At 39.8% G+C, this 24841-nt stretch overlaps 1 protein-coding gene across 1 annotated transcript in view; it reads left to right on the plus strand.

The window, feature by feature from the left end:
* FMN1 (formin 1) overlaps positions 1–24841 on the plus strand; it is a 130990-nt gene that overhangs the window by 29745 nt on the left and 76404 nt on the right. The window contains exons 3-5 of the mRNA XM_063439910.1: positions 2787–2848; positions 17734–18455; positions 18649–18799. Coding sequence (XP_063295980.1) covers positions 2787–2848; positions 17734–18455; positions 18649–18799 — 935 coding nt within the window. The remainder of the gene's footprint in view (positions 1–2786; positions 2849–17733; positions 18456–18648; positions 18800–24841) is intronic.

The raw sequence follows: 24841 nt of genomic DNA on the forward strand, positions 1-24841 counted from the left end.
CTATACCTGCAAATAGATGGTACCTGTGCCTCTGTAGCAAGATTATTAACACAGGACTAATATTTAGCTTTTTGCTTTTGTTTTTATCACTTATTTTTTATTTTTTGTATCCACTTTTTTTTTTTTTTTTTTAAATTCTTTATTTTTGAGTGCAGGATGAAAGTTACATACATGTCGGTGTTGTCATTTCAGTAGTAATCGCCCATTAATGGTTAACAGAGCTACGACATTGATTAAGACTGCACAATTTTTGTTTTTAGTGATCAAGCCTGACACAATATTTAGAAAAAACGATATGAAGATAAGAATGCAAACAGAAATAGCTATGAGCATCAGCCCATCGGAACTGCCTCCATGGTAAAGAGAAAAGTACTGATAGTTACATGCTTGTATATCTATAGCAATTGAGTCTGCCGTTGAGCCTGCCGCTGTAGTATAAGATATAAGAATTAAGACTGCTCAGTGGTTGATTTTAGTATTCTAGATTGTCACGATTTTAAGAAAAAACGATATTAGGAACAAAAGAAAAACGCAAACATAAACAGATATGGGTATCAGCCCATCAGAACTGCCTTAATGGTAAAGAGAAAGGTAGTGATAGTTACATGCTTGTGTATCTATAGCAATAGAGTCTGCCGTTGAGCCTGCCGCTGAAGTATAAGATATAGTAATTAAGACTGCTCAATGGTTGTTTTTAAAAACAAATAGAACACAGAAATTTAACTGTATGCTTTGCCAGGCAGTTCAAGGTGTAAGGTAAGACTGGTTAATTACTGTTAATTACTGTTGCTCTACTGCTGAGAAATAACTGTTTTGGAGATATGCAAAAAGAAACCAACAGGCCCAGACCCCTCACACCCTGGTGGACCGGGGGTTAATACAACATTAATACACCAACCCTGCTGCCCATGCCTTAGTTACAACAGCTTGAGGCATAATAGTGTGATACATTTTGCTTATGAGTTCACTGTGTGATGGAATTAAGTAAATACCAATAGAGCAATGCAATACTAAGGCAGAGAATCAGTGAACAAATTACAGACTGGCCATGCATATGCTGTAAGACTGCAGTGTTGCATCAATTATGCTTGAGAACGGATATATTTGCATTATTCTGCTTGTGAACAAGATCGTTAGCTAGAACAGACATTAAGCAACAGGCTATAAGTCTCTGCAATAGTCATGATAGCCTCAGCATCTTCATCCCTGCGTCTCTTGAATGAGCACAGCAGAAACCCAGATGCTGTTTTGGCTCCAAATGGCGGGAGGCAGAGCCTAACATGAAACAACATATAAACAGCTCTGAGAATATAGGCATCATCTGTGTGGTATAGTATATAAGCAGTGAATGTCAATGGTTAGCGGTCGGATCTCATGCCAGTCCGTGTTGTCAGGTGTGACAGGGGACAAACGTGGCATCAGCCTGAGTCATCCTGGCGCCGGTCACCCTATTCCCACTCTCACCGCACCGGTTCCCGTGAGTAACCAGAGTCCGTTGGTTTCTTCACTGGCTGGTCTTGGATGGGTCCTCTTCTTTTCTGGTTTCCTTGTCAGCAACCCTCCTGCGTCGTGAGCGGTGTCTCGATGTGATCCACGCGTTCCCCCGTGTGGGTTAGTGCCTTGCCGTTTAGCAGTGGTAGGGTTCGCCGCGTGATCGGCATGTCATTTACAGCAGTGCGTTTTGCTTTGGGGCCCAGGAACAGGAGTTTTGCAGCCCGGGGAGCATGGCGCCTTTTCCCGCCTTGTGGTTTGGCTGCTCCGTTGCGCTCGAGATGCCGCTCCATAGGCGCGGGTGAGAGAGTCCCGCAAACTGCGCCTGGTAGCTGGGCGGATCCATGCCTCCACCTCTCTTATTGCCCATCTGAAGAGCTGTCTCCGTGCACACAATTTCGACCAAAGGTAGGTACAGATCTGGTCATAGAATTGCGGGATATGCTTCGGCGGCTTGGTGAGTGTATGCCTCGTCTTTGTCTGCCGCTTAGCCGCCATCTTGGTTAGGCCTTGGGTGCTTGCGGGTTTTGTCGCTTGGGTTCTTCGGGTCATGGGGGTATTCGCCCCCGGCGAGGACCGGGATATCCCCCGCCGGTCCATAGGGGGGGGTGGTGGGGCTACAAAGCTTTCTCGCTGGTGAGCGTGTCCCGGGCCGCGGGATCGGCTGCTCCCCCCAGACCACAGGTCCCGCTCCGGAATAGGCCGCATGGTCGATTTCAGCCGTTCTTCGACTCTCCGGTGCCAGGTTGGTATCGTTATAGGGCTTATGTCGTCCCGTGTACTTTGCTGGTCACCGTGAGTCGGCAGCGCTGTCGGATCGCTCGTTATCTCAGCTCTTTGATCCGATGTAGCAGGAGCTCCGAGATCATGCTGCCGGCCATCTTGGCTGCCAGGCCCCGCCCCCTTGTATCCACTTTTAGTATACTGTTAAAAGTTATGTTTTAAGGCTTACCCGCAACTGTGACAATATCTATTCAGATTCTAATCCTATATTGAGTTACGAGATACCTATTGGTAGTTATTTTTTTTTTTCTACTTATATGGTGATATTACCTAATTTTCTATATTTGCACTGGGAAGGTGTATACACTGATATATTGTATATGTGACTTGTTTTCTGTGTTTGGTGTATGTGGGAAGCACCATTATATCCGTTGCGCTACCCGCACAGTATCTTAGCTACGTACCAAATTTACATCAAAATTGTGATGCGCCTATACACTATTTATTTTTTATTGTATGCCTTGAATATTTAAACAAGTACATATCTTTCCTATCAACATCTTATTTTACAGAATATCAAGCCGCTATTTTACACTTGAAGAGGGAACACAAGGAGGAGGTGGAAACGCTGAAGGTACTGTGACTGCATTATTATTATTTGCATATTGTCAGGTTTTACAGGAGGAGCCCCAAATGCAGTAACCAGCTGAACACACACAAAACCAAAGCAAATTACCAATAGGGATAAAGCTTAGATGGGAATAGCAAAAGGTCAGGAGGCACAGGTTCACAGGATATAAACCGGCCAAATGAATCCAATCCCAGAGAGACAATAGATAACAGGGTACTGTAGATGTGTGTGAGAGTACAGTACAAATGAACACAGCAGAGACTAAGTGTGCTGGAAGACTTGACAAATATCCATAATATCACAAAAAATGTCATTCACCTGGTAGATTAATACACTACAGTGTGTGTAATGTTATGGTAACAGACGTGATCTGGCACCTCATCTTTGTAGGTAGTAAAACCATTTTAGACCTGTTTGACTTCTTTTTTGGAGTCCGCTGGAGGAGGAGTTTCTGTTGGCTCTCCTGAGCTAAGCCCTGCAGTGCTAGCTCAGTTTGATATAGTCAGCTGCTCGCTCTCAGCCAATAAGCTAAGCTCTGTGTTGAGTGCTTTTGTCTCAAGATGAAGCAGGGAGCTGGTGCCCAGCTGACCTCTGGATAAGTCAAACTATTCTAATAAGTTGTGACTATTTACGATGGGGGAATGAGGTGTCTGGACACTCCTGGCACCATAACAATTTCAGTGGCTTCTAGTAGTTAGTGAGTGGTAGTAGTAGTTTTGGTGTTTGGACTGTTCCCAACTTATTTGGACAAAACCGCATTTCACAACTTCACCACATGAGGGCAGCATTACTCTCCATCAGAATATCTCTTACATTTATTTATTTATTTATAAATTATTTTACCAGGAGAGATACATTGAGATTTCTGTCATTTTCAAGTATGTCCGGGTCCACAAAACATTGCATTGATACATTATGGTACAATAAGATACAAAAACAATATTGATATACAAAATTTAACATCGAACAGGTAGGAAATATATAATTAACCATGACACGTGCATTCTGTTTTGAGGTATGTAGAGAGGGATCTCTTAAAGGACTTTAGGCTTGGGGAAGATTTTAAAGTGTGCGGGAGGTCGTTCCACAATTGCGGCGCTCTGCATCTATTTTTCAGTAATTAAAACAGTACCTCTCATATCTGAGGTACCACCACATGAGACTGTTAATCATTGCATGCTATTTTAGCACTTTGCATATTTTACAGATGGATAGATGCCATGGTAATTCAAATATCATAGCATTCATATCTTTACTTCAGTGTTTTATGGCTGTCCTAGTAATTACTTACATTATGTACGTCACAAGGTGTGTGTGTGTGTGTGTGTTTGTGTATATATGTATAATACACACACACCTTGTGACACACATAATATAATTAATGAATTAATAGTGCAGCCATAAAACCTAACACAGAAGAAAACATAGGATTGAGGTGCAGCTCGTAATATAATTAATTTTTTTCCATCAGATCTCATTTACATATCATTGCTCATGTTGCCTCTTTCCCTCACTTTAGGAGTATAAAGCAATGCCCTTTCTTTTTTCACTATAGGCTGGGTGTACTCTTTCTTTAATTTATCCTTACTACTGCTATTGTAATAAAGTCCAAAGGAAACAATCCAGAATCGGGCTAGGCAGAGTCTAGGCCAAGGCCGTTCAAAGGTCAGAAGTCCTAGGGAGAAAGGTACTGGAGTGGTGATACAAGCCAAAGGCCAGGTATTCACTGAAACAGCACAGAACTTGTGAATGATAGATCAGCTGCTCTGTTTTTTAATAGGGCTCCTGTGAGATGGCATGCAGTCTTCAACAGACCTCCATACTGCCCCTGTATTATGAAGGCTATCAAGGAGTTTGGGGTTGCCTCAAGCATGCGTGTCTCTCTCACGTTTGTGTTGCCTAGTTGACGTGTCAGGTTAAAGGTCACTCTCCACCCCATGTGATCATGCATGGGTGCACCCGGGCGACCATGGCTCGGAAATGTCAGCAGTATAGCAAGGGAGTTTGAGCAGGTATTACAGTGTGCTTTTTTTTTTGCCACTGCTTGCCTTTCTTGTTTTGCTTTTTTAAAGAAACACTTAAAACGTTTAAAGCATTTTAGATTGATGAATGCTTCATGTGTGAAGAGTGTGTCTTCTATTCATTATACACAGATTTCAGTAGAAATTGGCAATTTTATACATTAACCTTGTAACACCCCCTGGCTGTTAATCAGACTGCTAATTCTGTTACTTTCTGATTGTTTAGTTCAGTGGAGCTTAATTGAAGAGGCAGCAATTGCCCAGACCACCTGCTTTGCAAAGATTTCTCATTGAGCTGCATTTGGAATTTTGAGGGTAGTCTGATTTCCTGCTGCCTTCAAATATGCTTCTTCTGGGGGCGGAGCCTGATGGTTAAGCAGACCAGACGTGGGTTGCAAGAGTTCCCGCGTCGGACACACAAAATCGGGGGATATACCCAGCCTGTTCGATCGGAGGACCACAATTAAGCATTATCTGTGCCAACGAGACAACGGTGAATGCGATGATATCTCATCTTAACCACTCTGCAACCGATTTGCCCAACTCGAGGCTTTGTGGCCTACACAGAAATCAGAGGAGAGGCTGCCGCTCTCCGAGATCTTGAGCTGGCTGTGTGGGATCCGTACACTACGTAGACTTGGAAGATCTACTCTGTGAAAGGGACTTTGTTTTGTTTTGTGTGTTTTGTTAGTAGATTTGAGCAACCAGATAAAAGAAAAGAAACAGTCTGATCTCCCTTTTGGTTATGAAGTCTGTCACACTGTAGGATAGGCTAGCTGTGAAATGTGGGTGATATTTTTCCTCCTTGTTGACAAATGAGCTTTGAAAATTTAGATTTTTGGATATTATGTGTCGTCTAGTGTCTGTGGGGAGCTGTAATCACAAAAGCCTGATTTTCTCCTGGAATAAGGAAATTATAACGGTGGTACTCAGCCTGAGTCCTGAGCTCCGCTACATGGATCAGCTTCACAGAGGTCGAGAGATTAAGGATAGATCCTGGCTAATGAGAAATTATAAGGGTTTTCCTATATCAAAGGCTTTGGAGACAGCTAAGCATACATTGACAGCACTGGTAACAAGACTGAGCAGATATATCAGAGAAGCACAGGCAAAGAGAAGAAATGATCTGTTTAGCTAAGCGCTATCCAAGGTGTATGCACAGTTGCAGAGTAACCACAACATATTCACCCAAAACCCACCCAGAGCAGAAGCTGAACAGTACTTGAAGAAGATCTGGGAGAAAGAAGCATTACATAACACCAAAGCCCAGTGACTACTACACTTTACGGAAGACAACTACATGCTCCCAGAACTGGAACTAGTCACCATCGCTGTCGGAAATATAAATACAGCAAGTAGACCACATGAAGAGTTGGTCAGCCCCTTTACCTGAAATGATCCACACCTACTGGATAAAGAAATTAACAACACAGCACAAATGAAGCGGCTACTAGCAACAGGCTCCCACCCTGACTGGCTAGCGCAAGTCAGAACAATACTCGTCATTAAAGACCCTCGCAATGGAACACTGTGTAACTACTAACTAATTGTAACATACTCATCCTCCCCTTACAGTATCTATGCCCAGCGGCCATGCTTCAGTGTATCTGACTCCTGCAACATGTTGATAGACGCCGGTCACAGCGGGTCCACGCCAAATTATAGCCCCACTCCCACCCACGTTGATGACGACGTCGGTGTGCGTGTGACGTCACGTGGTAGACGTGCGAGCACGTTCTGGGTTCAAAGGCCGAATTCTGACAATTAGAATTGTTAAGGGCTAATTTAAACACCTTTTTACTTCTCCCCATTGCCCTGTCGTGGATTCCCTTAGTGGTTGTCCGAGAATGTGTTTCTGAGCGTTTATTTCTGTTTTTTGACTTTGGCTTTGTTTTGACTTCCCTGTATTCTGGTATCCCTGACTTTTGGCTTTCCCTCATCATTGTGTCCCATTCTGTGTCCCCGACCTCGGCAAGTATCCTGACTATTCTTTGGTACGTTGACTCCGGCAATGCTAAGGCCCGGTAAGACGTTACCTTTTAGTCCTAGGTGTGATACAATTCTATGTGCTGGATCAATTAGTAATCCTGACCCTAATCACCAGCCTCCCCACATAATGGAAGGTCCTGTCATGCATCATAGCCTCCAAGATCAATTGGCATATGAGTCAGTACATGAGCAATGCTCATAAAGGGAATGGAAACACCAGAATATCAAAACACCAACTACTGGTAGGCTACTGGAATGCTTGCCTCTGATAAAGGTCAACAAAACAAAAAGCGCCTTGTTATTGGCAAATGCAAATATTACAAGTTTTAGAATGAAATGTTGTATTTCTTAAACTGTGTACTTTGTCTTTAAGAGAGATTGCAAACTGACAAGGTGTTAGAAATGGAACATATTGTTTTTCATAACTGTTTCTTTAAGCAATAACCTCAGTGCATAATATGTTTGCGCCATTTTGTCCCAGACGAATTACAATAACAATAATGCATAAACAAGCTTCAAGGCTATGCTACGACTTTTTCAGTACACAATATACTGTGGTAACCCCAAGTTAATGGAACTTCCCCAAATCCGGGAATCTCCCACGACTGTGCACTTACGTCTTAGTATAAACAACAGATAAGCTATTCAGACTTTGGGGAGCCCTCTTGTCCCAAGTTGATGGAAGTTCCCCAGGTCCGGGAGTTTCCCATGACGTGTGCACTTGCCTTTAGTTATGGCCTTGTATGTTTGCCAAATTAAGGGTGGTCCTAAAATGAATAAAGTAAAAAAAAGTTCTTGATACCCCACAATTTGCAATAGAGAGGAAGAAAAGAAAATAAGGTTGCACCTAATAAAATGGAATATACCAAAGATAAAAATAACATGAGTAATATATACAATAAAACAAATGTAGTTCAAATACAATGGTATATAAGAGAGTAATAAAAAGTCTTGAAGGGAACAGCCAGACTGGATAAAATCAAAAGTTCTTGGAGGTGAAATGCTTGTGATCCCAGAAGTACATGTAAAACATAAAAGAGAGAACTCCAATGGTACAGTATATTATAGAATATATATATTAAAATCTATATAGCGTCTGTTCTACTCACATTTACCAGAGCTATATCCAGCTCTGGTGTGTATAGCGTGAAATGGAATGACCCCCACTTTTAGGATATATGTGGTAGGTAGATTCTTCAGATTTCTGCAATGATAGAGGTTTCAAACTGGAAAGATAAAAAATGGCAAATATTGTGCTTACTGTAGAAATAAAACTTTAAAATAATTCACAGTAGGGAAGATGTACAGCACATTTTGTTTGAGCAGGCTTACTTCTCAATGAGTAGAACGCTGGTGGCATTATCCACACCTAGGATTCTTTAGTCCTCATTTAAGATGGTAAATCAGGATGCCAGATTAAGAAAGTATTAATAAGTTCCTTTATTGGTATGAATAAATAAAATATATCTACAACGCGTTTAGCCTTGCAAGGCTATTTCAAGTAGACAAAAAAGATAAAATGTTTTTTTTTTTTTTTGGTCTATTTGGAAAAAAGGCCTTGCAGAGCGAAACGCGTTGCAGATACATTTTATTTATTCATACCAATAAAGGAACTTTTTAATACTTAATCTGGCATCCTGATTTACCATCTTAAACGAGGACTAAAGAATCCTAGGTAGGGATAATACCACAAGCGCCCTACTCATCGAGCAGTAAGCCTGCTCAAACAAATGTGAGTACATCTCCTATACTGTGAATTATTTTAAAGTTTTATTTCTACAGTGAGCACTATATTTTATTTGCCATTTTTTATCTTCCCGTTTTGAAACCTCTATCATTGCAGAAATCTGAAGAATCTACCTACCACATACATCCTAGAAGTGGGTATTATTGCACTTCACGCTATACACACCAGAGCTGGATATAGCTCTGGTAAATGTGAGTAGAACAGACGCTATATAGATTTTAATATATATTCTATAATATACTGTACCATTGGAGTTCTCTCTTTTATGTTTTACATGTACTTCTGGAATCACAGGAACTTTTGATTTTATCCAGTCTGGCTGTTCCCTTCAATACTTTTTATTACTCTCTTATATACCATTGTTTTTGAGCTACATTTGTTTTATTGCATATATTACTCCTGTTATTTTATCTTTGGTATATTCCATTTTATTAGGCGCAACCTTGTTTTCTTTTCTTCCTCTCTGAGTCAAAAACAAGGACTGAAAGAGGACCCAGAAGGAACATAGAAAGTAAAGGCAGGAGTAGACCCAATTGTTATAGGAGCACTCATGGGCTGTGACCCCCAAGTTGGGCGAGTACTAGAAACAAGGTGGATACTGCGTAGAACCCTCAGACTCCCAGGCTTTTGGTAGAGGACTCTTTAATTTTTTTAATTGTTTATAAATGTCCCACAGGAACTTGCAATATCTAGTCATAAATCAGTATTTTTCAAAGAATGCATTCATTTAACAGTAGTAGTGAAAATCTCAAAGATAATGTGATTGCTGATGACCTCTGAAGATAACTGATCTGGACCCAATTTTCCTTTCATCACCATTAATGTATAACCTGTGCCTTACTGTGAACCTTACATTGTTCTCCAGTGAGCATAAAGTCCTTATATAAATGGTTTCAAAAGTATCCGATGTTCTGTAACAGCCAAGTCATAGCATTTAATAAACACTGAGTGAATTCCAGTTGCTAATTGATGCAGTTGCACAAGATGAAACCATTTTCAGTGTAACATGCATCACTAGAGATACTTGTGAAACTAAATTGTAAAGAAGATCTCATAAGTTCACCCCAGAGGTTCTCCAACTTCCAAGGTGTTCTACTGGAGTCATACATTCTAGAGTGGGTTCCCACCAACCTTAATGGAAAAAAAGGACTTTTAGTTTGCTGTCTCTTAATGAATCCTGAGAATTTCTTTATTAATATTTACATTTATTTTCACAGCTAAAATTATCCACTAACCTAAATGATTTGGAGAGGAAAACACATCACTAGTTTATTTCAGGCATAGGCAACCTTTTGGCACTTCATATTTTGTGGACTACTGATGCTCTCCTGATGCTTTGACAGGATTTTGACTGTAAGCACGTTAAAGGAGATGATGTTCACAATCTCTTGTGTGCTGAAGGTTGTCTCCCCCCCAGTCTATTTGAATGCACTCAATAAGCCTTTTGTGTCATGTCATTGTTTCCTATTGTACCTCTGTATCTGTATTTCTAAATTGCACAAACTATATTTTTTTAGATTGCATGATGGACATTCGCTTCATGCAGTTAAAAAGATAAAAGGCACAGAATACAAATAAGAGAATGTTAAGAAATCAGAAGTAAAAGTACTAAAAACACAAGTATAGGTAGTCAGGCCAAAAGGTAGAGGGAGTAAAAGTACATAAAATTCATATACACAGTGTAAAAAAATAAAAAAACACGATTCTCGATAAATATACAGAAAAGAGTTGGCTATAGGGTTAGAACAACCTAACCCATAAGCCAAAATATTGCTTTATTAAAGATTTATTGTTTTTTAGCCCGTTACTCTAAGGGATTCATGTTAGGGACATATATTATATATTATGATATATGGGCACACCCTCGGCTATCGGTCTTTTGAGGTGAGCTTGCTGCTCTCCCTCTCTTAAGCCCTGACCTGTGGGTATCCTTTCTATTAATTCTCGATAAATAGCTCTTAAACTTGAAACAGGGTCACTAATCCTCTCTGGGTAAATAGATATACAAATGTAATTTCTATACATAAGATGAGGGGGTTCCAGGAGCTATAGTAAAACACAGTAAAAAAAAATAATAATACAAATAATAATGAAATATATAGTGTATAACAGATGAGATCTAGCTCAAATCCATATGTTCCCAAAAATAAATAAAATAGTCCAAATGTCCAAAGAAAATTCACATAAATGAGTCACTATTAAGGGAGTCCAGCAAAATAAAATGAATCCACAGAATGTAGCACATGGGAAAACACACTAAGCTGTGGATATGAGTAATGCACAGCAGTGTGGTCCCTATGGCAATATAATATAATTTACTGAAGAGCAGTAAATATAATATGACTGAAATGTCAAATAATATAAAATAAAGGGAAGAAGGCAACACTGTACTAAATCAACTGTGTGCAAGAAAAAATACAAAAGTGAATAAAAGGATTTTTTTTTACCGTTTTACTATAGCTCCTTGAACCCCCTCATCTTATGTATATCACGCACTTAAAAGTCAATAAAATTATGCTCTGTCCTTGGTCAATTGACAGTAAGGAAATGGCACACTAAATTATTATTTTTTCAATTTAAAACATAAATAAAAAATGTGTGCCAATTATTTTGTAGTTCTGAAACCGGTAAGACAAGTTTCACACCAACATGCACTTGTTCTCACAGCCCTCTAATATTTTCTCTATCCCTAACTTGGCTCTGGTTTCTGGGAGCTGAGCTTTTGATGAAAACTTTGAAAGGCTGCAATGCTTTATATCTTTCACAGTTTGCATGTTTAATGGTGGTTGGCGGTAGATTCTGTTTAGATTCTGATGGTTTTAATGATACTTGGAACATCACAGTGGATTTCTTGATAACTAGTCTATATGCAGTCCAGCGAGTAGATGGGAAAAAGAGCTGCTATGTTTTTTGGAACCCTTTTTTCCCCTTGATGTCTCCACCTCTTCTCTGTAGTATTAAAATGTTGTTTTCCTGTCATATGCTAGCAAATTTTAAGAATTTATGATTTTTTTTAATTTATTTTTTCTGTGCCGATTTTCATTCTTGTTCACTACAGTGCATGGTCGTTTTCACAAGTCACACAAAGTATAGTAATAAAGGGTACACAATTATTTAAATAAATTTTGCTTTGATGTACCTCCTGAAATATTTATGTTGACAATGTTATTGACCTCTAAGGAAGACCTCTATGTTTCTATGTAAGACCTCATCATTTGTACTTGCCTCAGAAGGCTTTCAGGGTTGTCTTGGCTGATATCCCATGTGCAATCAATATTTCCAATCTGGGACATTAGAAGTATGTAACATCAGTTTAAAAAGATGGGTCAATGACAATGGCTAACAGAACACTCAAACTACCTAAATCATAACCAAAGGATGCAAACTACAAGTGGGTAGCAGACCGTAAGTAAGGGCATCTCCATATTGAAGATCAAATAAAGAAGAGACCAATGTCATCATGAACCTCCATCAGGTTGGCATCTCCCAAACCGTAAAGTGGACAAGCACGAGGAAAATAATCTGAATTGCTTGGACTTAAAATGACCCAAGTGTCATAAAACATGATAGGACAGAATGTGGTGTCACATCCCTTCTCATGTACTGCTGACCTTGTTACTATTTCTGTGTAATTTTATACAAATACTGACCTTAGTTTGGATCTGACCTGCAGCTCCTTATCTGCTCTGAACTTTTTCTAGGCAAGTCCTCTTCATCCAGGAAAAGCTAGAGATATCTCCATCAACCCTTGGTCTAGTAAGGGAAGCACTTCAAATATGTACATCAATTATACACAAAAGTGTTAATTTTGATGTCTAACAATTTTAGTCAGCTTTTAGTTGACTAACATTTTTTGAGATTTAGTCGACTAAAACTAAAACCATTCAGATGACTAAATATGACTTAAACTAAAATTACTTTTTAGTCAAAAGACTATGACTAAAACTAAATTGAATTGTGCCACCAAAATTAACACTGATACACAAGGTCATAAGTGATCCATCTATTTTCTCTCTGTTTTTTACATATTTACTTGAATGCAAACCAGAGTTAGTTTGCATATATCAAATATGTCTGCAGTTCACTTGGTGGTGGAAAAAAAACACAAAAAAACCTCATGGATGGTCTTTTGAAAAAGAACCAATACTTGCACGGCTTAATAAAATCATGCCATTTATTCCACAATATATAAATCTGCTGACATTTTAGTTCTACAGACATATCAAGCGTGTACATGGTGGAATAAACCATAATAATTCTATAAAACTCAGATGTTTCTACAACTACTTTTTAAGGCCATATCGAAGGCTTGCTACCAGTGCATTTCTTAATGTTATGGCTCCTGGTGTAAAGTTTGCAGTAGAGCAGCTTATGCTCTCTTTAAGAAAATCAAAAACATATTGACTTATGAACGCAGTCACATGTCAGAATACCAAAACAACATCCAACACCGTAATCGTTATTTCAACCCTGGCAAATCATCGTAGATGAGAGGCGTCTAATTGGGTCCTCAAGCATTAAAAGCAAACTGTAAGCTTATGATTTTGCCAAGTTGCAAGCCAACAAATGAACACTCTGTGCCACTCTACAATATTTTAAGCAATCTCCTGAAAACCTGATTTTTATGAAGCTCTTTAAAGGCTACTATAAGTGTTTGTGTTTACTTCATAATGACTAGGGTCAGTTTGACACCAGTAAACGTCTCACTCCGACTCATTCCTTGCATCAGTCTTATTCTGTTGTGTAAGGTTAGAAAAATATTTTTTCCTGCCTTTTTTTTTTTTTTTTAAGCTTCCACTCTCCATTAACATTTCAAAGAAAGGCATTAATTCATCCCCTGTCTTCCTGGAGGGCCTGGGGTTCCCTCCAGCTCTGTAGAGGTGAAGATCCCATGTGCATCTGATCATAGTGTCCCAGGTACTTGGACTCAACCAGACTTGTTTTATGGTTGCTGGCTGAATGCAGATTTCATGTCATCCAAACTCTCCCATTGTGACCCCTGATTGCTATGTTTTTCATTTTCCAACAAACATGTTTTCTTTTGGATTAGATTTGGCTTCTATTTTTTATTGTTTTCTTTCAATTGCTAATTTTCTTTAACCATAAAGCCCCCTGACCAGCACACATTACCCTGCACACTACGCTACGTTTATAAAGATACATGGTAGAGTTCAGTAACAAACCAGAGTGGATTGTCAATGTAGACAATATTCTGTCCTCATATATATTTTTTATTTTATTTTATTTTTTTAGAGAGAGAAGGGATATATTTATAATCATTGCATACCAGCTGCATGTCTATGTTAGAAGCCACTCTACATCAATATGAGTAAAATAATTTGGAGAGTGGAGTTAGTTGCACACTCCTAATATATCACAGAAGATCCGTACCAATCAATATTCAGGGTTCTATTTATGATTAATGTTGGGCATTGCATACTTAGGTTAAACTGAAACAAATGTGAAACAAAATGATAGGGGGAAAAAAGGTACTGGAGAGGAAATCTATGACAAATCTACAATAGCATTTACATCTTTTGAAGAAATCATTGATTTCGTACTGATAAAGGTTCCTCTACGAACACAATGTCAATTCTACAATGTGCCCTGGGTGTGACCACTTTTCATTTCCTTCCTGTTTCTTTATTTTTTTTATTCTTTTCCTGGCACAAGTCGCTGGGATTTATTGATGCTTGCAGTATTTGTTTTTATTTCTGCTGAATTCTTTTTGGAGCCAGTTGGACCCTCTGCTCACGTGGGCGAGCCACGAGAGATGGATTTCACAGCAAACAGATTTTGTTTATAAAGGGGAGTTATGTGAGTAAAAACGCAGCTTAATAGACTTTGAGGTTCTTGTATGTCAAGAGGCGTATCACTTTGGCATGTCGGAGAACAGTGTAGCAAGAGAATATTCTATAGTGTAGACCAGTTGTCTTGATGTTGGCTACATCATATCTGAATCTAAATATTTATTTTTTGAGCCTGTGGTAATAAAGGATCTTCTCTTTCCTTACCAACCACCTGTTTTACAGTTATGTTTTGTTTTTTTCTATTCATTTATGCCACGCGAAGATCGTTATAGATTTACGAACCAATAATTATTTTCTTTGTCAAAATGGGAACCTACTTTTGCACTTCCTTATATCAATGAAATGAACAAATTCATTTATGTAGATACATGGCATATATATCGTCATTTTTGTATGTTGTGCACGAACTATGTATTTGTTGAGTTAAAAACAAACTTGTCCATCAATACATTAAATTCAAACCTTTCTCGGTGCTTGTTGCATTGATACAGAAAATGCATGCCATAACGTTTAATGTAAAGCTCTGAAATAATGCGTAGTACATAAAAATGATCTATGCGCTCCTATGATTTTTATGTTTGTTTTTCATAAGATCTATAACTGTGCATTACTCATAGATGAATCCATAAAAGAGGGCTTTAAACAACACCAGGTGGATGAAACTGTTGGGATACTCTGTTTACGACTCTTCCATCTTGTGAATTGAATCACGAGAAGGGACAATCCTATGTCTGCTTTCTCCAACAATATAAATCCCTTAACACATTTATGTCAATTTTAGCAATTTATTTTGGCATTTATATATTGAGATTAATTTGTGCTGGTTAATGTATCCGTATAGAGGAGCTGTTCCGCATGTATCTTTTTTTTTATTTTTTATTTATTTATATAGATATCTCCGGCATTGTATCCACCCATGTCATTAGAAATTGGTTGCTATGTTTTCTGAGCAGAAAATGGTTACTCGCATTAATTCTGACCAGATGCAAGTTGTTTAGTCTCTTGCCAACTGCCAGATAGACATTATTAATTGAGGGCAATTTGATGATGATGAGAAGGCCCTGCAAAATTACTATTTAATGACCCATGCCTTATTACATAGGTTTTTCTTTCCAAATGTGCTCACCAAATAGATTTGCAAAAAAAAAAAAAAACATTATTGGGAAAATATGATGACTTATTAAGACCAAAAAGTAAAACAAAATTCTCATAAGGCATTTTATCAGCCATCGCTTCATCTGCTCTCCAGACTCTTAGTATGTTGACTTCGTTGGAGGAGGAGAGATTAACATTAGTTGAAAAGTTTACAGTATGGAAAATAGCCTGTTTTTTTATGAAGCTTGTTTGTCTGCTGTGTTGCCAATGTATACAACTGTACACATGGTGGAGGAATTCACAACGCACAACTGCAGTCCACAAAGTATCACCTCAAAACATTTTCAAGGCCTCATTGACATCCAAATGTTATATGTATGTACATTGTGCGGAATGCAATGAATAGTTACCACTGTCAGGGGTTTATGAGTCAAAAAGCTTATATTTGGGGCCACGGGGAAACAAGTGGGGCACTTGAACTCAGAGTGTTGTAGATTAAAATGCATGTCATCATATGGTATGTAAATTATTTTATGAGTGTGAAGAAGGCATGTCGACTTTGGATCTTTTATTAGCTTGTCAGCAGGGGGCAGCATTTCGTTTTTTTGCTCTGATCGACTAGTGCAGAGATGTGTAAACAATAAAACATTTGTTCCAGTTCTTTTATTTTTTTAATACACCCAAACACAAGATAAAATAAATTGGTATAATTGTCACACATGCACTTCTCATGTTTATCTCATTAAGATTTAACGTCTAAACTAAATGTCAGTATTTTTCCGCTGGCCTAAACTGTGATTAACCTGTTGTAGTGAGTCTTTAAAAGTTACCTAGGTTAGCAAGACAAAGGAGGTTTAGAGGCGAGCGCACATAATAAAATGCACATTATTAAAATACGAATCACTTTTCCCTTGACACTACATATAATTTCCTTTTTTTCTCCTGGGTTCACGGTGTCCAAAGAGAACCACAAAATGGGTGGAATCCTTACCAACATTCTGTTAAATGTTAATTTTATCTTTTTTTATATTGTAACTGTTGCAGTGTCTGATAAAAACAGTGAAGATAGTTTTCTGATTTAACCTAGATCTATGCTGGTATTTCAGATAAGAGTACTTTTTTTTGCTCAGCTAACTCTCCCTAGGGCAGCCTTTTACTTTTTCACATACTTTAATTTTTCAAGTCGTCTTCCCATAACCTTAGAAACATTAATGCACAAAATGTTTTATTTTTTTTGGTTACCCTTTTAGAAAGCAAACATATGCATATCATTAACTTGGAGAAGACTTGTCTTGCAAGGTTCATTTTTCTCACATGATAGAACTGGCACATGCCTTGAGTGCCTTCAAATTTCAGGATGTTTGGCCATTAGCTGCAACGACTAAAAGTTAAAATGTAAACACATATTCAACAAGCTTCTCCAGCACTAAATGCCGCTGGTCTGTGTTTTGCTGAACTGGTATTATGTTATTTATGTTGTGTAGTGATGCTTGCTATTGACTTTATTTAAGGCCACGAGCTGTTTGTAGATGATCCTGTGATTAGGGAGGTCTTGACATTGTAACCCTGAGGTGGATTTTTATTCATTTGTGTTTGTCATAATAAAATGCTTGACATATAGTTTTCAGATTTCAGCTTTTTAGGTTGATCGCAGTTTTTACAGTGATCATCTCAAATGTCTTTATATTTAAATTTTTATTTAGAAGAGTGAGGTCTCATCAATCATCCAACTTTATCTAATGTGTTGAGAATGAACAATGGGTAATCTGATGAGACTATAAAATGCTGGAGACATCTGGTTCCTGGATTGAATGCATTTTATTAGTTATAAGCTTTTCTTTCAAGAGAACTAACATGTTCCGTAGGTCTGTACAAGTATGCTGAAAATGTAGCTTAAAAGACACCAAACGGGTTTACAAAACCTCAAAGGATACACATTAAAGGGACACAATAGGCACCAAAACAATGTTTGTTTAATTAAGCCGCTTTGGTGTATAGATCATGCCCCTGTAGTCTCATTGCTCAATTCTCTGCCATTTATGAGTTAAATTACTTTGTTTATACAGTCCTAGCCACACCTCCCTGCATGTGACTTGCACAGCCCTCCCAAACACGTCCTGAAAAGAAACCTAGATATTTTAGGTTCCTTTATTGCACAGTCTGTTTAATCTAAATTCCTTTTACTTTATTATTTTTTCACATTTAAATGTTTTTCTTCTTTTTCAGTCTCAGTTTGAAATTCAGGTTTTCAATGTACGAGGGGAACAAGCTGTTCAGACCAGTAGACTTCAGGATGCAATACGAAGTCTTCAGGATGAGTTGCAGAACAGAATACATTTTTTGAAAGGAGAGACACAGGATGCCTGTGTTTCTACTGAGGATGAGAATCCACCAAAGACCTTTCGCAATGTATACATTCAGACTGACCGTGACACATTCCTGAAGCCAAGTGAAGAAGACAATAAGACTCATAAGACCAATAACATTGTACCCAAGAAACTAAATATCACCTCTCTGAACCAAAACTTGTCTAGTGCCTCATCCCCAACTTCACCAATTTCTCTTTTGGGAAGTGAATTACACCCACAACCACCTCCCCTTCTTCCAAATTCTGTTCCTCCGCCACCACCAGTTCCTTCTCTTGGTTCCGGCCCTCCTCCACCCCCTCCTCTTCCAGGTTGGGGTCCCCCTCCACCCCCTCCTCTTCCAGGCTCTGGTCCCCCTCCTCCCCCTCCTCTGCCAGGCTCTGGTCCTCCTCCACCCCCACCTCTGCCAGGTGCCGGCCCTCCTCCACCCCCACCTCTGCCAGGTGCCGGCCCTCCACCACCTCCTGGACTAATTTTTGGTGGTATCTCATCTGCAAGCAAAGCACCTCGGAAACCACCTGTAGAACCTGGCTGTCCCATGAAGCCACTGTACTGGACAAGGATCCAAGTCAAAGTTAGCAGGTAATGTGCAGAGATGGGAAAGAATGGGTGGTAAGCAGTTGAACTTATGAGAAGGTTATAGTCTTTGGAATGTACCTCAGTAACTATATAAATGTGATGTTATGTATATTGCTGTGCAATGCCTGCTTGTCTTCACTGTGCTTTGAGTGTGTAAATATCATGTTAATTATTATATTAACATACTTCTGCACAGTTCTAGCGTGAATTCTACCTTATGGGACTCATTGAAGGAACCCAGCATTGCTGACACCAAAGAGTTTGAAGACTTCTTTTCCAAAACTAGTGTTCAGCAGAAGAAGAAACCACTGTCTGAGACATTTGAGAAGAAAACTAAAGCCAAAAAGGTACAGTTCATGTAGATAAATAAACAGTATGCTTGATAGATACTGTGTTAGCAGTATGCTTGGGTTAGATGTGTACTTCAATATGTGTATAGTTATTCTGTGTCTTTGTGGACAACAAGAGTGAATGTGAATTCATAACTTTTATAATAATTCTCTGTACATTCCACTTGGATATAGTTTCTAAACCATAAACCTGTAAAGATTAGCAAACATGTACACTCAATAAAAGTGTTCATATATCACAGAATAATCAGAATGTGCATGTTTTTTTTTTATATAATATTCTGGACATCCTAGCCTATAAATATATTTACTTTTTATATATAACATAATAGTTGATCCTACATTTCTGTGTACTTATCAAATGTCACAACTTTCTAATGCTAAGTCTCTTTAAAGGGACCCTGTAGTCACCAAAATAACTTTAGCCTAATGAGGCAGTTTTAGTGTACAGATCATGCCCCTGCAGTCTCACTGCTCAATTCTCTGCCATTTAGGTGTTAAATCACTTTGTTTATACAGCCATATGCACACCTCCCTGCATGTGACTTGCACAGCCATACTAAACACTTCCTGTAAAGAGTCCTCTAATATTTACACTTCCTTTATTGCAAATTCGGTTTAATTCAGTAATTATTATCCCCTACTCTATTCATATCTTGCTAGACCCTGCAGGAGCTACTTACAGTATGTGTGATTAATGTTCAATATACAGAGCAGGAGTTAAACTTTTAAAGTATGTTACATCTGATTAAAGAATGAAACCATTTTGTTTTCATGCAGGCTGTGTGAATCACAGCCAGGGGATCTGTGGCTAGGGCTGCATAAACAGAAGCAAAGGTGATTAAACTGCTTCCTTTAACCCCTTAAGGACCAAACTTCTGGAATAAAAGAGAATCATGACATGTCACACATGTCATGTGTCCTTAAGGGGTTAAGGTAACGATCAGGCCAGTAAGGTATGTTTTTGGTTTTTTTTTTTTTTTATTGGTTTTGTTTTTTCTTTAACCTATTTCCATCCTTCATCCCATCAAATCCCATGTATTACAAATTATCAAATTAATACATTGCCTGCTTTGTTAGTCCTGTGGGCATCAGTCTTCATGGTCCTTATAGCCTAGCAAAGAAGGAAGCATCCTTGAGTGGGTAACATGTCTTTTTTAAACAAACCCAGGTGTCCCATTATCAGTCTTTGGGCCTATAGTACAACTAATAAAGGACTAGTCTAGTCACCATAACCATTATAGAACAGTGTAGTTTATATATGTATATCTGTTGGAGAATGAGAACTTCCCTTTTAGATATATTTTCACAAAAGGAGACTGGATTGGAGGTACCCGGGGACCAAGGTGTCAGGGTACCTGAGGCCTCTACCTCTAAGGGAGGTAGAGACTTGGTGGTGTATCCGTCCAGGCGAGCTGTTTCCTCCGTTCCTCGCGGTTCATCCAGTCACTTAAACACCGGCCGCGAGGAATCCACGTCCTTTTCTAGCAGGACGCTCAATACGTGACGTCATGACGCTATCACGAGCAATCTGTCACTCAAGTGTCCGATATCCAATCGGTACTTGTCAGAGGCGTGATTTCCATCCAGAGCCAGGGTATTTAACCTTACTCCTTACTTCAGCTCATTGCCCTGTCGTGGTTCTAGCTTGTCTAGTCACTCAGTGCTCTGGTATTCTAGTTTGCTCTTTTGGTTTTGACTCGGCTCGTTGTACTACCCTGTCTCTCTGTTATCCCTTGACCCGGCTTGTCTCTCGCTTATCTGTCTTCTCGTTCCCTCGACCTCGGCTTGTCTCTGACTATTCTTTACTCTCGGTACGTTAGTCCGGCCATTCTAAGGCCCGGTATACGTACCTTTCCACTCTTTGTACTCTGCGTGTTGGATCCCTGTCCCGATCCTGACATTACGACAGGGCCAATGGATCCTGCAGGTACAAACAGTCAGCTTGGTTCTTCGGATCCCAGGTTTGACGCCATGGAACATAGGATGGATCAGATGGCTTTGGCACTACAGGCACTTTTGTCCCGTGCTAGTAATCCACCTGAGGAGACACGTACTCCTTCTATCTCTCCTGCAGTCTCAGGTCTAGAGGTAGCCACTGTAGGGGCTTCTTCCCGTATTACCCCACCAGTACGTTATGGCGGGTCACCGGAGAAGTGTCGTGGCTTTCTAAACCAGATTAGCATCCATTTCGAATTACAACCCCGCTCTTATCCTACAGATAGAGCAAAGGTTGGATTTATTATTACTCTGCTCATTGAAAAAGCTTTGAGATGGGCCAATCCTTTATGGGAGAATGATAATCCACTAGTCTATAATTATAATGCCTTTGTAGCTGCGTTTAGAAGAACTTTTGACCCTCCTGGCAGAAAGGTCAATGCAGCTAGATTAATGTTGCGCCTTAAACAGGACAATCGAACACTTGTGGATTATGCACTAGAGTTCAGATCCTTGGCGGCAGAAGTTAAGTGGAACGAACAGGCTTATATAGATGTGTTTCTGAATGGGTTATCAGATGTAATTCTTGACGAGGTCGCTACTAGAGAACTCCCTGAAAATTTGGAGGATTTAATTTCTTTTATATCTCGTATTGATGAACGCTTAAGAGAGAGGCAGAACACTCGAGATAGGACCCGTAGACCCTCCTTTAAACTAGCACCTACCTTTCAAATCTCTGAGTTCGAAGACTTACGTATTCCTGAACCTATGCAGATAGGCAGTACTCATCTCACTGAAAGGGAGAGACAGTACAGGAGAAGGGAGGGTTTATGTATGTATTGTGGAGTCAGGGGTCATTTACGCCTAAATTGTCCCAATCGTTCGGGAAACGCTCGCACCTAAGTTCCTCTAGAGGACAGGCCTTGGGTGTTTCTACTTTGTCCTCTATTCACAACTACAAGGAGCTCAGGCTTGTGTTACCCGTTTCTTTAAAGTGGGAGAAGGGAGTAGTTAAGACTATGGCACTAATCGATTCTGGAGCTGCTGAGAGCTTTATAGATCAGGGTTTTGCTGCCAAGCATGCTATTCCATCCCAGTTAAAAGAGACACCTTTGGCTGTCGAGGCCATCGATGGTAGACCGTTACTTGAACCTGTTATTTTCCATGAGACCATACCGATTAACTTGACTGTTGGCATCCTGCATAAAGAGGATATATCCTTAATGCTCATTTCTTCTCCGTCTATTCCCATAGTCCTGGGGTACTCCTGGCTGAGGAGACACAACCCTATTATTAATTGGGAATCAGGGGAGATAGTTTCGTGGGGAGAGAATTGTCAAGAAAAATGCTTGCGGAAGGTCTTACCTCTTGGATTAACTAATACATCGAATACCTCTGACAATCCTACAGAGACACAAATTCCGCCTCAGTATCTAGATTTAAAGGCAGTATTTGACAAAAAGAAAGCCGATACCTTACCTCCACACAGGTCCTTTGATTGCAAAATTAACCTACTCCCTGGTACCATGCCTCCCAGAGGTCATGTATACCCATTATCTATAAAGGAGAACTCAGTCCTAGAGGAATATATTCACGAGAATTTAGACAAGGGATTCATCAGGAGGTCCTCCTCCCCTGCCGGGGCTGGATTTTTTTTTGTTAAAAAGAAAGATGGTTCTTTGAGACCTTGTATTGATTATCGAGGCTTGAATAAGATAACCATTAAAAATGCCTACCCGATTCCCTTGATCACCGAACTCTTCGATCGTTTGAAGGGCTCTACAATTTTCACCAAGTTAGACCTCAGAGGGGCATATAACTTGGTGAGAATCCAGCAGGGACATGAGTGGATGACGGCATTCAATACTCGATATGGCCACTATGAATATACTGTCATGCCTTTTGGGTTATGCAATGCGCCAGCGGTATTCCAAGATCTGATAAACGAGGTTCTTAGGGAATTTCAGCAAGAGTGCGTCATTGTATACCTGGATGATATACTCATTCATTCTAGTGAGATTGAGATTCATCACAAGCAAGTCAGGAGGGTTTTGCACAAGCTTCTCCAGCATGGCTTGTACTGCAAGTTGGAGAAATGTAGCTTTGATCAAACTCAGGTAACCTTTCTCGGCTATGTGATCTCTGGGGAGGGATTTAAGATGGATCCGGATAAACTCCAATCCATTCTAGAGTGGCCTTTACCCACAGGTCTTAAAGCCATACAGAGATTTATTGGTTTTTCCAATTATTATAGGCGCTTTATTAAGGGCTATTCTTCCATTATTGCACCTATCACTAACATGACCAAACAGGGGGCTGATACTAAGAATTGGACTACTGAAGCTCTCCTTGCGTTCAAGACTCTCAAGGAGCTTTTCGCTTCCGCTCCAATTTTAGTTCACCCTGACACTTCTCTGCCTTTTTTGCTCGAGGTAGACGCATCAGAGACTGGTTTAGGTGCTGTTCTATCTCAAAGGTTGGGTGTTGATAAACCATTACATCCATGTGGATTTTTCTCTAAAAAATTGACCGGTACTGAAAGCAGGTATGACATTGGTGACAGAGAATTACTAGCAGTTATCAAGGCTTTGAAAGAATGGAGACATTTATTGGAAGGTACATTACATCCTGTTACCATTCTGACAGACCACAAAAACTTGTCCTATATCGGAGAGGCCAAGCGTCTGTCCTCCAGGCAGGCTCGTTGGTCGTTGTTTCTTACCCATTTCAATTACGTTCTGACTTACAGACCTGGGTCAAAGAATTCTAAAGCCGATGCGCTATCTCGCCAATATGAACCCTCTGCTTCAGTTGAACCACTTTTGTCTTCCATTGTACCCAAATGCAATATTATTGCTAATACCAGTCTCAAAATTCATTCTCCGCTACTTGACCAGATCTTGAAGTCACAACATCTAGCTCCCGGAAACACTCCTGAGGGAAGAAACTTTGTTCCTCCTGAACTTCATCTGGAGCTCTTACAATGTTTTCATGAAAGTAAAATAGCTGGTCATCCTGGTATTCGCAAGACATACTCTCTGATATCCAAGGATTTCTGGTGGTCTTCACTTCGAAAAGATATTGAGGAGTTCGTCGCAGCTTGTGAGACTTGTGCCAAGACTAAACTACCTCATGCATCCCCATGTGGCCTGTTACACCCCTTGGACATTCCTGAGAAACCTTGGTCCTGTTTGTCCATAGACTTTATCGTTGATTTGCCTGCTTCCAAAAGACAGACTGTTATTCTCACGGTGGTGGATAGATTTACTAAGATGGCCCATTTCGTGCCATTACCTAAACTTCCGACTTCTCCTGAATTGGCGGAGATTTTTGCGAGAGAAGTTTTTCGCCTACATGGGATTCCGTCAGAGATTGTTTCTGATAGAGGTTCTCAATTTGTCTCACGTTTCTGGAGATCCTTTTGTTCTCAAATGGGCATCAAATTGAACTTCTCCTCTGCCTATCACCCTCAGTCTAACGGAGCTGCTGAACGTACTAATCAAAAGATCGAACAGTATCTGCGTTGCTTTGTTTCCGAACACCAGGACGATTGGGTCGGTCTGATTCCTTGGGCGGAGTTCGCACACAATAACCTTGTTTGCGATTCAACTCGCTCTAGCCCTTTCTTCATGAACTATGGCTTTCATCCTTCAATTTTTCCTTCGGTTTCCTCTTCTCAGGGGATACCGTCGGTTGATGATCATGTCGCCAACCTGAAGAAATTATGGGATCAGACTCGGCAAATTCTATTACATAGTTCCTCGCTGTTCAAGAAACACGCTGACAAACATAGAAGAGCGGCTCCTGTTTTTGTTCCTGGGGATAGGGTATGGTTGAGTACTAAGAATATTCGCCTAAAAGTTCCATCCATGAAATTTGCTCCTCGCTACATAGGCCCTTACAGGGTTCTCACTCGTATCAATCCGGTTGCGTATCGCCTTGCTCTGCCACCTGCCTTACGCATTCCTAACTCTTTTCATGTCTCCTTGTTGAAACCCCTCATTTGCAACAAATTCTCCTCTAAGGTCTCCTCACCTCGTCCTGTTCAGGTGGAGGGTCGGGAGGAGTACGAGGTCAGCTCCATCATTGACTCCAGAATTT

The sequence above is a fragment of the Pelobates fuscus genome, chromosome 13 (assembly GCF_036172605.1).
Source record: "Pelobates fuscus isolate aPelFus1 chromosome 13, aPelFus1.pri, whole genome shotgun sequence".
Taxonomy (NCBI): domain Eukaryota; kingdom Metazoa; phylum Chordata; class Amphibia; order Anura; family Pelobatidae; genus Pelobates; species Pelobates fuscus.